At 45.6% G+C, this 12,444-nt stretch overlaps 1 protein-coding gene across 1 annotated transcript in view; it reads right to left on the bottom strand.

Annotated features, from left to right (window-relative positions):
* Positions 1–10,475: 10,475 nt before the first annotated feature.
* Positions 10,476–12,444, bottom strand: part of TMEM88B (transmembrane protein 88B) — a 97,013-nt gene continuing 95,044 nt past the window's right edge. The window contains exon 2 of the mRNA XM_030185891.1: positions 10,476–11,008. Within this exon, the coding sequence (XP_030041751.1) occupies positions 10,739–11,008 (270 nt within the window). The 3' untranslated portion in view covers positions 10,476–10,738. The remainder of the gene's footprint in view (positions 11,009–12,444) is intronic.

Here is a 12,444-nt window from a genome sequence, read left to right as displayed (position 1 = left end):
TTGAGATGAACATGGATGAAGTCACTGCTTGCCATGAAACTGCCAGCATAGAATGGTGCTACTAATTGGGTTTCTGCCAGGTAATTTACTGGGCTAGATGTACCATTGGTCTGACCCAGTATGGCTTTTCTTATGCTCTCATGTAAGCTTCTGAGTGTGTTTTGGCAAATGTTTGTGGCTGGCCTTACTGAGAAGGCATTCAAATTTTAATATAATTTTAGTTTGTCATAACATCAGACAGGGTTTGTGAAATAATCATCGGACGTACGTACGTGTTTAATTTTTCCTTCTGAGATGGTAACTCTGTCTGGCTACACCACCGCTCTCTTCTTTCAATATGCATCAGTCGACATCTGTGGATCAGAATGTAAGCCTTGTACTTTTCCCTTCTCCAGTAGCCATTTGAGAAGGGATCCAAAGCTCCTCTGGGCCACCTCCAGGGAGAAAGGGACACAGCGCCTCCTTTAACTCAGAGCTTTATACTTCCCGTCTATTCTATTGGGCCACTTTCTCAGAATAGTCCACCCTAGCCAGATTTGATTGCCATCTTTCTATAGCAGAAGGCCAGAATGTTCTCCGAAAACAGAAGAGAAAAACCACATGTTGTCAGCCTGCCAAGTTATATTTATTTCACATCAGTTGTTTCACTGGCGGTATATAATTGAACCCCCTCATAAATCCAAGGAAAAACCAATCAAGAAAGATTAATATAAAAGAACAAAAAAACTAACACAGGAATTCCTAATCAATAGTTTTGTAAAAACTGCTTTAAGAACCAACAGCTAAAGTACTTCATATCTTCCAAAGCTCAAGTCAGCTCTGCAGAAAGTTAATGTAAATCACAGTCCTGTGGGTGTCTCTAGTGTTAGCGCACACTAAAAATTTTAGTGCACCTGTAGCGCAGCTTAGTAAACAGGGCCCTTAATTTTTTTGTGTTGGTTCCAGTCTCTGGCTACTGCTTTTCTGTCTTCTTTTAGCTCTCTTTCCAAGGGACTCCTGTCCATTTGTCATTTTTTCTAAACTGTGTAAAGCACTAATACATGCTTACCCCTGGATTCTATATATCGCGCCTAGCCTTCTGCGCTGAAATCTAAGCGTATTCCATAGCAATGCACATAATATCTCAGGACTGAAACTCCCACTATATGCAGGGCTGTAGCAAGGTATGTGCAGCTGGTGTGGCCGCACAAGGAGCGAGGGAGGGAGGTGTGTCAAAATTCTGCCCTGTCCATTGCCTCCCCTGCTTGGCTGTGAGGCAGTGGGAGGGGTGGGAGCACTGGGTGCATTCCCAGCTTGGGACACTCCTAACTATATGTCTGTTTCAAAAAATAACTAGCAAATTTCTTGATAGCAATCCTCTATTAACCGTGTCATGATATTGCCTGAAATATTTTGCAAGGAAGCATCACTGTCAATCATGCTTCCCTTTGGCATTCTGGAAATGCCAAGGAGAGCACAGTTGACTCTGCTTTCATCATCAGCCATGCCATCATGCCTGCTTCATTCTGACTCTTGAGAGTGGGCCGCCAGCTCCTTGACCCACGGCTTCCATTAAGATCCCGAAGCCAGCACCTGTTGGTATTAAAAGTGCTCATGGGTAACGTCCATCACAGACAAGGGTAGTCAAGTCATCCAAGCTTGTGCTGCTTGAAAGATTTTTGAACAAATAACTAAAAAGCTTCTTCAGACCCACTGCTGTTCAGCTTTTTGAGCACTGACAAGGTATTACATTGATTGCTCAATAAGTAATTCCAATTCTTTTTGGCATTTTAAAATGTCCATTAAGATATGCATTGTTTACCTCCAGGAACTTTGGTGTACTAGAAAATGAAAGATTTCAATGGTATAAAGTGCAAAATCATTTATCTTAAGGAGAAGAAGGGAGTCTGTTCTCAATAAAAGAAACAATTGTAGGTCTGTCCCAGATCAGGGAAGCATGTTAATGCAGAGCAGACTCAAGGAGCGGTATTTGTTTTGGAGAAAACTAGAGACTTTTATTTGCTAAGTTCCGCTCCCGTTTACTCAATGCTAATAGCACACTTTTCTACACAATGCAGTTTAGCAAATAATCCATTAAGTCAGCTGCGATACCTTTTATGGCCGATATAAAAGGAGAGCATTTTTCCTGTGTAAAAAGAGTGTATGCAAGCTGTTTGAAAACCGAAATACCCTTTTGGCATGTAAAATTTTATGCAGAGTGCCACTATTCCAAAACAAAAAAAGCAACCACTGGGCCTTCAAGACTTGAGACAACAGGAGTCTCTGTTTCACATATGACCCGACACGGGCCGTGTTTCAGCGTTAAACAACGCCTGCCTCAGGGGTCAGCATTTGATTTTTTTTTTTGTTACATTTGTACCCTGCACTTTCCCACTCATGCAGGCTCAATGTGGCTTACATGGGGCAATGAGGAGGGTTAAGTGACTTGCCCAGAGTCACAAGGAGCTGCCTGTGCCTGAAGTGGGAATCAAACTCAGTTCCTCAGGACCAGAGTCCACCACCCTAACCACTAGGCCACTCCTCCACTGTTGCTACTATTTGAGATTCTACATGGAATGTTGCTATTCCACTAGCAACATTCCATGTAGAAGGCTGCGCAGGCTTCTGTGAGTCTGGTGTCCTGCACGTACGTGTAGGACCTCAGACTCACAGAAGCAGAAGCCTGCGCAGCCACATTGGTGGAATAGCAACATTCCATGTAGAATCTCAAATAGTAGCAACAGTGGAGGAGTGGCCTAGTGGTTAGGGTGGTGGACTTTGGTCCTGGGGAACTGAGTTTGATTCCCACCTCAAGCACAGGCAGCTCCTTGTGACTCTGGGCAAGTCACTTAACCCTCCATCACCCCATGTAAGCCACATTAAGTCTGCCATGAGTGGGAAAGCGCGGGGTACAAATGTAACAAAAAAAAAATGACTGCACATCTCAACTGAAGACTAATGCATCTGGTCCCTCAGAGTCTCAACTTTTCACCATCCCTAATTAAAGCAGCAACCCCAGATTAAAATGTTCTGCTTCTACCAAACACACATTGCATCCCTCTGCAAACACTAGTTCAGCTCAAGTTGTGTTAATGGACTTGCTCTCCGGGCCAAGAAATTGTCAATATTCAATGAAGAATGAAAACAGTTTGAGACTGTACAATGTCTGGAGAAACTGTATAATCCTGAGTAGAGGGCATATTTTTGGAAGGTTTTATTGAAGGTGAAGTAGTGTTTCCAGGAGTTGTCCAATTAACTCTTTAATATCTGATTCACTAAAATCTTTTTCCTAGATTGTGCCTATGGAAAAATATTTTAGTGAAGAAGGTCCTTAATGGGAAATGAGTTTCAGATCTCTCATACAACAAGTCTGTTTCTGACGCCTTACGTCCTGTATGGGGCTACATGCACGGTGCAGGACGTAAGGCGTGAGAAACAGATGATCCCACAATGAAGGCGCCAAAGTCAACCGGCGCTGAAGAAGACTCTTCAGCTGGCGGGGTTTGGAGACCCCCGCCAGCAAACAAGGTACCTGATGCAGCGGCGGGCGGCGGTGGTGGGGGGGTTGCGGTGGCGGGGGGAGGTCCAAAGCGGCAGGGGGAGGTCGGCGGCAGGGGGAGGCCGGCTAAAACAGTGCCCCCCACCTCGGGCTCTGCCCCCCCTCCCACCGAGGTCTGGCTACGCCCCTGGAATACACTTAGAAAGTTGTATGTTGTAAAGTGGATCCTCTTCCCTCAGCGGTTGCAGCTCTCCACAACGTGAAGAACACCTTTCAGTACTGCTCCTTTTTTTTTTCTCAGAACAATGAAGCTTTTTATTGCCTAGGAGGGGCTTCCCTCCTTCACTCAGTTGTGGCACCAAAACACAAAACAAAGCACAGTTATCATTCACCTTTCTCAATCCGGTTAGTTTCCCAGTCAGGCTTTCACAGCTGCTTCCTCTCCCTCCCTCCTGGGGAAGAGTAGCAGCAAAAAAGAAAAAAAATACCCTGTTCAGTGTAGCGGGGTTTCCCAAAACACAGTTCCCTTTTAACCAAGCTTTACCCCACTGCTCAGTTTAGCCAGGCTTTCCAAAATACAGTTCAGTTCTAGCCAAGCTTTCCAAAACACAGCTCAATTGAGCCAGGCTTTCAAAAAAAACACAGTTCAGTTCTAGCCAAGCTTTCAAAATACAGCTCAGTTTAGCCAGGCTTTCAAAAACACGGTTCAGTTCTAGCCAAGCTTTCAAAACACAGCTCAATTTAGCCAGGCTTTCAAAAACACAGTTCAGTTCTAGCCAAGCTTTCAAAACACCCAGTAATGGCTTTGCGCGGGCTCAAAGCCTAGGGTCCCACCCTCTTGGTCAGTCATACTCCTACCTGACCTCCTCCCGCTTGACCCGGCTTGGCCCCGCTACTTCCTTGGCTTTCGCTGAGCCAGAGCTGAAAAGTCCATCGGCTCTTCCAGGGTGTTCTCCGGTTCAGTCAACTCCATAGGGCAAGGCTCACTCCCTGCCTCTCTCTCCTCAGGAGCCCAATCCATATTCTCCTCGCCCCGCCCTTCTCCCAGCTGCTCACCCTTTCTTTCATTAAAGCTCCTTGGTGGCTCTTCTTTCTCCACCCACCTGTTCCACCACCTCTTCCACCAGGTTGGAGAATCAGCCTTATTCCTTCCCCTGCGGCCCTCCTCTGGAGACCTCTGGGAATGCACATAGTTTCTCTTATCCCTGGTCTCCCTTGGGGCATGCTGGGAGTTGTAGTTCTTTATTTCTAGTTTTTTCCTGGGGAATGCCTGCCTATAACGGGGTATTCGGGCCTATCCCAGGGTTCCTTTGGGGCCTGTCCTACATACTCTTTACAATGTGTAAATTCTAATTAGTTCCAATTAGTGCCAATAATTGATTGTTAGCAGCCAATTATCAGCGCTGATTAGCTTGTTAAACAAGTTTTCCACACAAATCGGCTACGCATGCAGATTTAGGCGTTCAACTTCAGTCACCATTTATAAATCTGGGGGTTAGTGCACGCCAATACAAATGCACTAGCTGGGTAACACTTCCATGCTCATTCTCCAGTTCTAACGAGGGCTCTTGACAATGAGGAGCACATCATTTAGTTAGTCTTATCTGAAATAAAAACCCTGGTCTTGCTGGAGCAGAGGTAATAATACCCCTATCAGTCATCTCCCATCTTCCCCTAAAGTTGCAATAAAGAGCCTTTGATGGCAATTTTAACTTCTGAATCTTCTCTCTGACAATTCCAGGCGCTACTTGGAGCGGTGATAAACAATGTCATAAATTACATCACACCGAGTGTCACATGACTGATTCAGTAGGTGGTGCCACATATGACATCATGGCCCAGATGAACCAATTGATTAAAACAGTAGGTGTGGCTCTGAGGCCATTTTCCCCCACTGGTCAGAACAGGGCTGCTCCCAAGGATTCGTGGCAATTTTAAATACATTTCCAATTGAATGGAAAAGTTATTAGTGAATAAATCCTGGGCTTTCCTTGAAGGCACACCTATGACCCATGACTGCAGCCTATTCTTACCCCTAGCAAGACCAAAAATACTACTCCCAAAGCAGCCTTCAATTTTTCAATGTCTTTAATTTAGAACAACTTGCCTTGTAGCAATCATTCTTTAACTCTGGGCCGAATGCATAAAGGTAGCCATAAAATATGGCTGCCACAGTAAAATTTAGTGAGTCGCAAACAGCAACCGATGCACAAAGGGGATCGCATGCAAATGAGCTGCATGGATCCCCCTTTGTGCATCAGTCACTGTTTAGGACTCTGAATTTGACAGCTCCTGATGCAGACCTGGCCCGACCCTAACACTCCCCACCGAATCCCTGGCACCTGACCCTCCAGCACCCCAAGCAACAAATACCTGAGTGTCCATTGGGTCCCCAAAAACCCCTGCACCCCTCCAGGCCCCCCATGCCAGCAATTCCCGTTGATCCAGTGGACTCCGGACCCCATACACTCCCTCCTAACCCTCCCCCAAAGCAAGTATGGCACTGGTGGTCTAGTGACCATGATCCCCCCGAGCCCTCCCTGTGCCCCTTCCCAACCCCCCCCCCCCAAAAAAAAGCAACAATGACCCTTGCAGCTGCCTGTTTGTGTTTCCTTCCTGTTCTGACAGCTCCAGAGCAATTGATCTGGAGCTGTGCATCACTCTGAATGTTCATAAGAATATTAATGAGCTCATTGTAATACATTTGCATGGAATTCTTGGTGGCTGCTAACGGCACACATTAGAGCCACAGAAACCCCCTTTGTGCATTACTCGCTAAAAACATTTGCTTTACACTGGTTAGAACCAGTCTAAAGCAAACATTCCCAGCACGGTAAGCTTGATCATCCTGGTGGAGCAGAGGGATGTACCTTACAGAGGCATCTTTTGTTGAATGTTTTTATTTTCAAGAAGGTTACGTTTTAATCCAGACGAAACACATCTTCTGGGTTTTTCATAAGAGACATGGGAGACAAGCCTTCACAATGAACACCTTGTTAACTGGTCATTAGAACCCCAAACCTTTCCTCTGCTAAGAGCCCCCCTTTCCCCATAGACTATCTGGAAGCAAGGAAATCTTGTTTAATCTATTACTGAATCCCTTTTCTTTTTGTTATTGTTGGTAAACAAGTGTTCACATATGAGGTGACAACTTGCATTTCATTTGCAGGTGGTCACAGCACACTGGTGTGCTTGCCATGAAGTTGCAAATGACACACCATGTACAGAGGTACTACAAGTACTGATATGACATCACAAAGCTTCAAAGTCAAATGCATCCAATCAGCTTGCAAAAACATCTTACAATGGCTGTGGAATGCAAGAAACTGTGTAAAAAGGGATAAAACAATTGTAATGTCATAACTGTGTTACCTCACTGCAGTTATCAGAGGAGCTGAGAGAAGACCGGAATAATGAAGACAGGTTGTGTAAGGCACAGATTGAAGAAAAAAAATCAAGGACAACATGACTTTAAAATCAAGGCAGTGTCCTCCTGAAGAACCTGGAATATTTTGTCATTAGTATCACCTTCAGAAAAGAACTTGAAAGGACTTCACCAGTGCTAAAAACTTCACTTCTGAATTGTCCCAAGTTAGTCTGCTGTATGAACTCCTGCACGGGATTACAGAGAAAAAAAACCCACCCCACTGAATACATGAGAATAAAGATCATATTTTTGTGCACATTGATTTGCTGCATGATAAAGTCAGACTGCAGAGCCACAGACAGTGCTTGCTTTCAGGAGCCCGTGCTGTCAGAGAGCTCCTAGACATTATTATTTGATGACCTCAGCTCCTGAAAGAACACATTCAGAGCACTGCAGGTCATTTCCACTCTGCAGTGTCTGTGATTTTACCACTTGAAAGGGAAACCTTAAGATTCAAATAGGTGCATAACTGGTTCTAAGACCACAAACAGAGCTTATGCTTGGTTGTGTACAGAGCAGAATCAAATTCCCATATATGAAAACAGGTTGAACAAAATGAACACATGTCTCTATGCAGTTGAAGCAGGATCGCTGAATGTTAGACTTTTATTTCATAGGCACAGGTAAACCCCATACAATATATTGGGAATAAGTGTACTGCGTTACATTTAAGCATTACACAATGAGTCCATAAGAGATCATATTACAAGGTGCTGAGTCAATTGTTTTACACAATGACATGTTGTAACAATGCTTTTAACAATGCACTCTTCATACAGATACAGAGATAACACAGTCACAAACATGCCACACAGAGAGCAGCACATCATCTTTCCATTTGAGTTTTAATGGCCACAAATGCCTTCAATTAGTTAGCCACTTAATCAGGGATGCTGACTGTCAGTAAGTTTGACAGTCAGAAAAAAAAAAGAACACAAAATGATATGTCTGTAACAATAATTTCACATTAGTAAAAACATACTGAGTAATGGATCTGTGCCTCTGGTGCCAGGAACTCAGGCTCTATGAATAGGACAGAAATAACCTTTTGGATGGCCCTAAACAAATGGGCATGACAGATCCGGTGCTATAATACAAACATATTTAAAACCTCGCAAATATATGAACACTAGTAAAAGAAGCCCGTTTCAGAGCAAATGAAACGGGCGCTAGCATGGTTTTTGTCGCCAACACCCCCCTCCCTCCCTGGCCAACCCCTTCGTTGTTCTGGCATTGCTCCGCCCCCAATGTCATGACGTTAGATGCGAGGGCGGGGCCCGGAGCGATTTCCCACCCCCTGCCTCCCTCCCTGCCAACCCCTTCATTGTTCTGCCATTGCTCCGCCCTCGAGGGCGGGGCCCAGAGCGATTTTGGTGGCTTCACCACCACGAACCTTTTTGAAGGAAGTCAGAGCTTGGCTTCACTGACGTCAGTGTCCTCAGAACGTTGAAGGTGAGTTTTATTATAGTAGATCAATTTGCTAGCCTGTAATATGGAAGTTTTAAAATACTCCCAAACTCCAGCAAGCACTCTCCACTGGCCAGCCTCAGATCTCATCAAACTTTTCCCCCTTCCCCTTCGTCTCACCCTCCCCAGGCCCCAGCAAGCTTTCTCCCATTTTCTTCCCACATCCAGCAAGCAGTCTCACCAGCCTTTACGTACTGGGATTGCTTCAGGGATTGAAAACAGAAGCAATCTGACAGGGACTTGAAAACAACAGGGGGAAAGGGGTATTCAGCACACCGTGGTAGCTAATGATGCCACTTCTTTCTGGATGTCATGCCAGGACAATGATTCCAGAAGGGTGCCAATGCATGGCATTGGATGATGATGCCAGCTCTTGACCTATTTGGGCCAACACAGCATCCATGATTGAAGACATCATCTGTTTTAAGCACAGGGGCCTGGGCATGGCCAGATTAAGGCAAATCTGATCAGCCCCCTCCCCTCCTCCCAAAAAAAACATTGGGCCCTATGTACATGTCTAGTTTACCTATGCCTTAATCCTGCCCTTTCTAGGAGGCTGTCATACTCGGGAGTTGGGAATTATGTCTCGATAAACAAAAGGATGTATCTGAACATAGTAAGTCCAATGGTGCACAAAATGACAACAGTAAAATGTGTACCCTTAACACTCTGTAAGCAGGGGCAGACCGCCATTAGACCACCTGAGGCAGGGGCCTCAGGCAGCACTCTTTAGGGAGCGGCATCTCCTCCTTCCCTCCTCCACCCCGTTTCCCAAGTTTACCTTCTTTCTTCGTGTTTCAAAAACTGTTGGCGGCAGGCACAATTCCCATACACCACCCTGCCGCCAGCACCCACTTCTTCTCTTTACTGCAGCTGCCTCTCTGATGTAACTTCCTGTTTCTTCAGAGGCGGCCGCAGTAGAGAAGAGACCGGTGCCAGCAGCAGGGCAGCTTATGGGAATTGCTAAAAGAAGGTAAACTCAGGGAACAGGGTAGATGAAGGAAGAAGTGAAATGCCAGAACGTGGCGGGGGGGGGGGGGGCGGCATCTCAGCCCTGCCTCTGGTGGCATTTTGCCTTGGGCTGCCCCTGCTGTATGACTGCCAGTAAAAACATTTTCATGCATGGCCAATCCTGTGTCTAACCAAGGAAAAGCAAACCACACAGCATCAATATTCCATTCCTATCACCAGATTTCCATCTTTAGTTTAACAGATGCTGTTTACTATGAGGACAGCTCTAAGTGGCACCTAAATGTAGGCATGACAGAGAAACACACTAACCCCCTAATTCTATAAAAGTTGCCAAAAATTGCACACGCAAATTTGGGCCTGTGCTCAGTTTGTGCACACAATATAATTGAATAAGAAACAATTATTGGTGCTAATTGAAATCAACTGGTATGTTACCATGTAAATGTAGGCATGTGATCCATGTCTACATTTTACGAGCATCCTGGAAAATGGGGCGTGGAAATAGGAGGGTCATGGGTGTTTTGGGGTGGCGCATGGGCGTGAATTCGAGTTATATGCACAATTATAGAATAAGGGCAATCCGTGCGTAAATTTAGGTGGAGCACTTGCACCAAGTTTTTGCTGGTGCACAAGGACTATGCCTAAATTTATACACAACCCCTGTGCTTAAGTGTTATTCTACAAACTTTGTCTAACTTTAGGCACGGCTTATAGAATAGCGCTTAAGCAGGGGTTTTTCCATGCTGATTTCTTAGGCACGGTTTATAGAATTCACCCCTAAGCACCAACTCTATAGCAATGTTAAGTCCTGTGTTAGCGTGCTGAAACTTAAGCAGGACAACATGCACCAGGTCAATGGCAGGCATAAGCTGGCACACCTAAATGTGCTTTGCAATGATCCTATTCTGTAAGTTGAGTGCATTGCTAGGTGGAATGCCCATGACATGCCCATGCTCCAGCCATTGGTACAACCCATTTGCTATAATGTGCCATGTGACTAGTGTGCCATTTTACAGAGTAGTGCCTAACACAAATGTGCATAACTGCTAATCTGTGATGCCATTCATGCACATAATTGTGCCTAAGCTACAAATTAGCACATGCAATTAGAGCCTAACTTTAGGTGCCCTTTATAGCATTGCCCTTCACACTTTCATCCTACCATAGAGCTGTGAAATCATGACACATCGCAGGCTACCTCCAAACTCCAAGTCTCTCTTGCAGTGTGCTGCATCTGATCATGTGGTTAAAACTAGTTATATGTTGTTGAGGGGCCCTGGGGGAAAATCCATCTTCTGTCCTGTAGAGAAGCCGCTGCACACCCCACTTCTCCCAACTGGGCAGTTCTTTTCCAGGTTCCAAGCGCCATCCCTGGAGAGTCAAGTGGAACCAGCTTATACCCAGGCCTTCACATGACTGTTCCACTCCTGGACACACCCACACAGACCGCCGTCCTCATACCACCTCCACTTGACACCCTTGTAGACAGCCCTGGCATAAGGCTGAAAGCACAGGAACAGGCGGAAGCGGCGAGCCAGGCTGCAGTAGATGGCCATGGCAAGCACGATGAGGGGGGACATGATGACAAAGCCCAAGATGATCAGTGCCGATGAGCTGCTGTCATCCAGGACAGTTTTGCAGTAGTAAGCATTGGAGTGAAACACCTGTGGCAGAAAAAAAGAATTGCTATCATATATGTCAGGGCAAAGAGAAGGAAGGCTTACAGTAAAATTGGTTCTGAAGGACCATCATTGGATCAGACATTTCTGGACACATGAAGGGGCTACTATACGTACACAACATAAATGAATTAAAACAGCCAACACATTATTTTAATTGGGGGGGGGGGGGGGGGGGGTTCAGAGTGTATTTGATTTTAATTCATGTAAAGTTTAGTTTTTGACCAGCCTTGGTTACTGTTAATAACTCTCCGTTTCAGATACAGCTGTTGGCGATGTACTGAAATTCCAGCACTATGCAAATCCTGATTCATACAGATGATCAATAGGACTAGTCATCTCATAAGACTTTTCCTGAATCATTTTTATTATAAGGAGCTATTTAGCTATACTATATTAGTGCCGTTATAAAGAGGCATGGAGCTGGTCAACTTAAGGCAGCAAAATCTAATGGCTATGACTCATTACCTCTTGTGGGGCTCCACTGGAAACCATGACTCATGGAAGGTGTGAGTCTACCATTTCATAACACTATATGACTCTCTGTATATCTTACCAGTCTACTATAGGCAAGCGCATGGGTGTAGACAGAAGTTGATTGGGGAGTCCCCAGGATGGACTGGGGAGGGCCAAGTATTTCCTCTCAGTCCCCTCTCCCCCCCCCCCCCCCACTGCTATCATTGCTGCGTGCTCCCCCTCCCCGCCCGATCATACCTTTGCTGGTGGAGATGCTCAAGCCCCACCAGCCAAAGTTTCATTGCAAGAGCCCTGCAGGTGCAGTCTGAGAAGCAAGGAAGCAGGCAGGCTGCTCCTGCCTCCGATGCCAGCACTTCCACACATGCTCAGTTCAAAATATGAACTGAGCATGCGCAGAAGTGCTGGAATCAGTCGCTAGAGCACCCTGATGGCTTCCTGCTGCTCAAGCAGAACTGGCTGGGCTCCAGCAGGGAAACTCTTCAACTGGCAGGGCTTGCACACCCCCGCCAGCCATGTACTGCTGCCAAAATGCTGGTGGGGGCCTGAGCCCAAAAAGCCCCCCTCCCCCATGGCTATTGGGCAAGAGGTCTAACCTTCCTTTTCTATAATACTTTAAGAACATATGGTGACCAGAATTGAACACAATACTCAAGGTGAGGTCGCACCATGGAGCGATGCAGAAGTCTTATTTTGCACCCCTTTCCTAATAAATCCTAGCATCCTGTTTGCTTTATTGGCCACTGACCCACACTGGACAGAAGATTTCAGCGTATTGTCTACAATGTCATCTAGATCTTTTTCTTGAGTGCTGACTGCTAAGGTGGATCCTAGCATCAGAGAAGTGGGAGGAGAGGAAAAGGAAGAAAAGAACGTGCATGAGAAGAGAGAAGGATATTTCATGGGAGTATACAATACTGGGTTCCACATTGGGCTAGATTCTATAT

The sequence above is a fragment of the Microcaecilia unicolor genome, chromosome 13, assembly GCF_901765095.1.
Source record: "Microcaecilia unicolor chromosome 13, aMicUni1.1, whole genome shotgun sequence".
Classification (NCBI taxonomy): Eukaryota; Metazoa; Chordata; class Amphibia; order Gymnophiona; family Siphonopidae; genus Microcaecilia; species Microcaecilia unicolor.
Note: the sequence above shows the minus strand (reverse complement) of the source record. Positions and strands in the feature narration are given on the sequence as shown.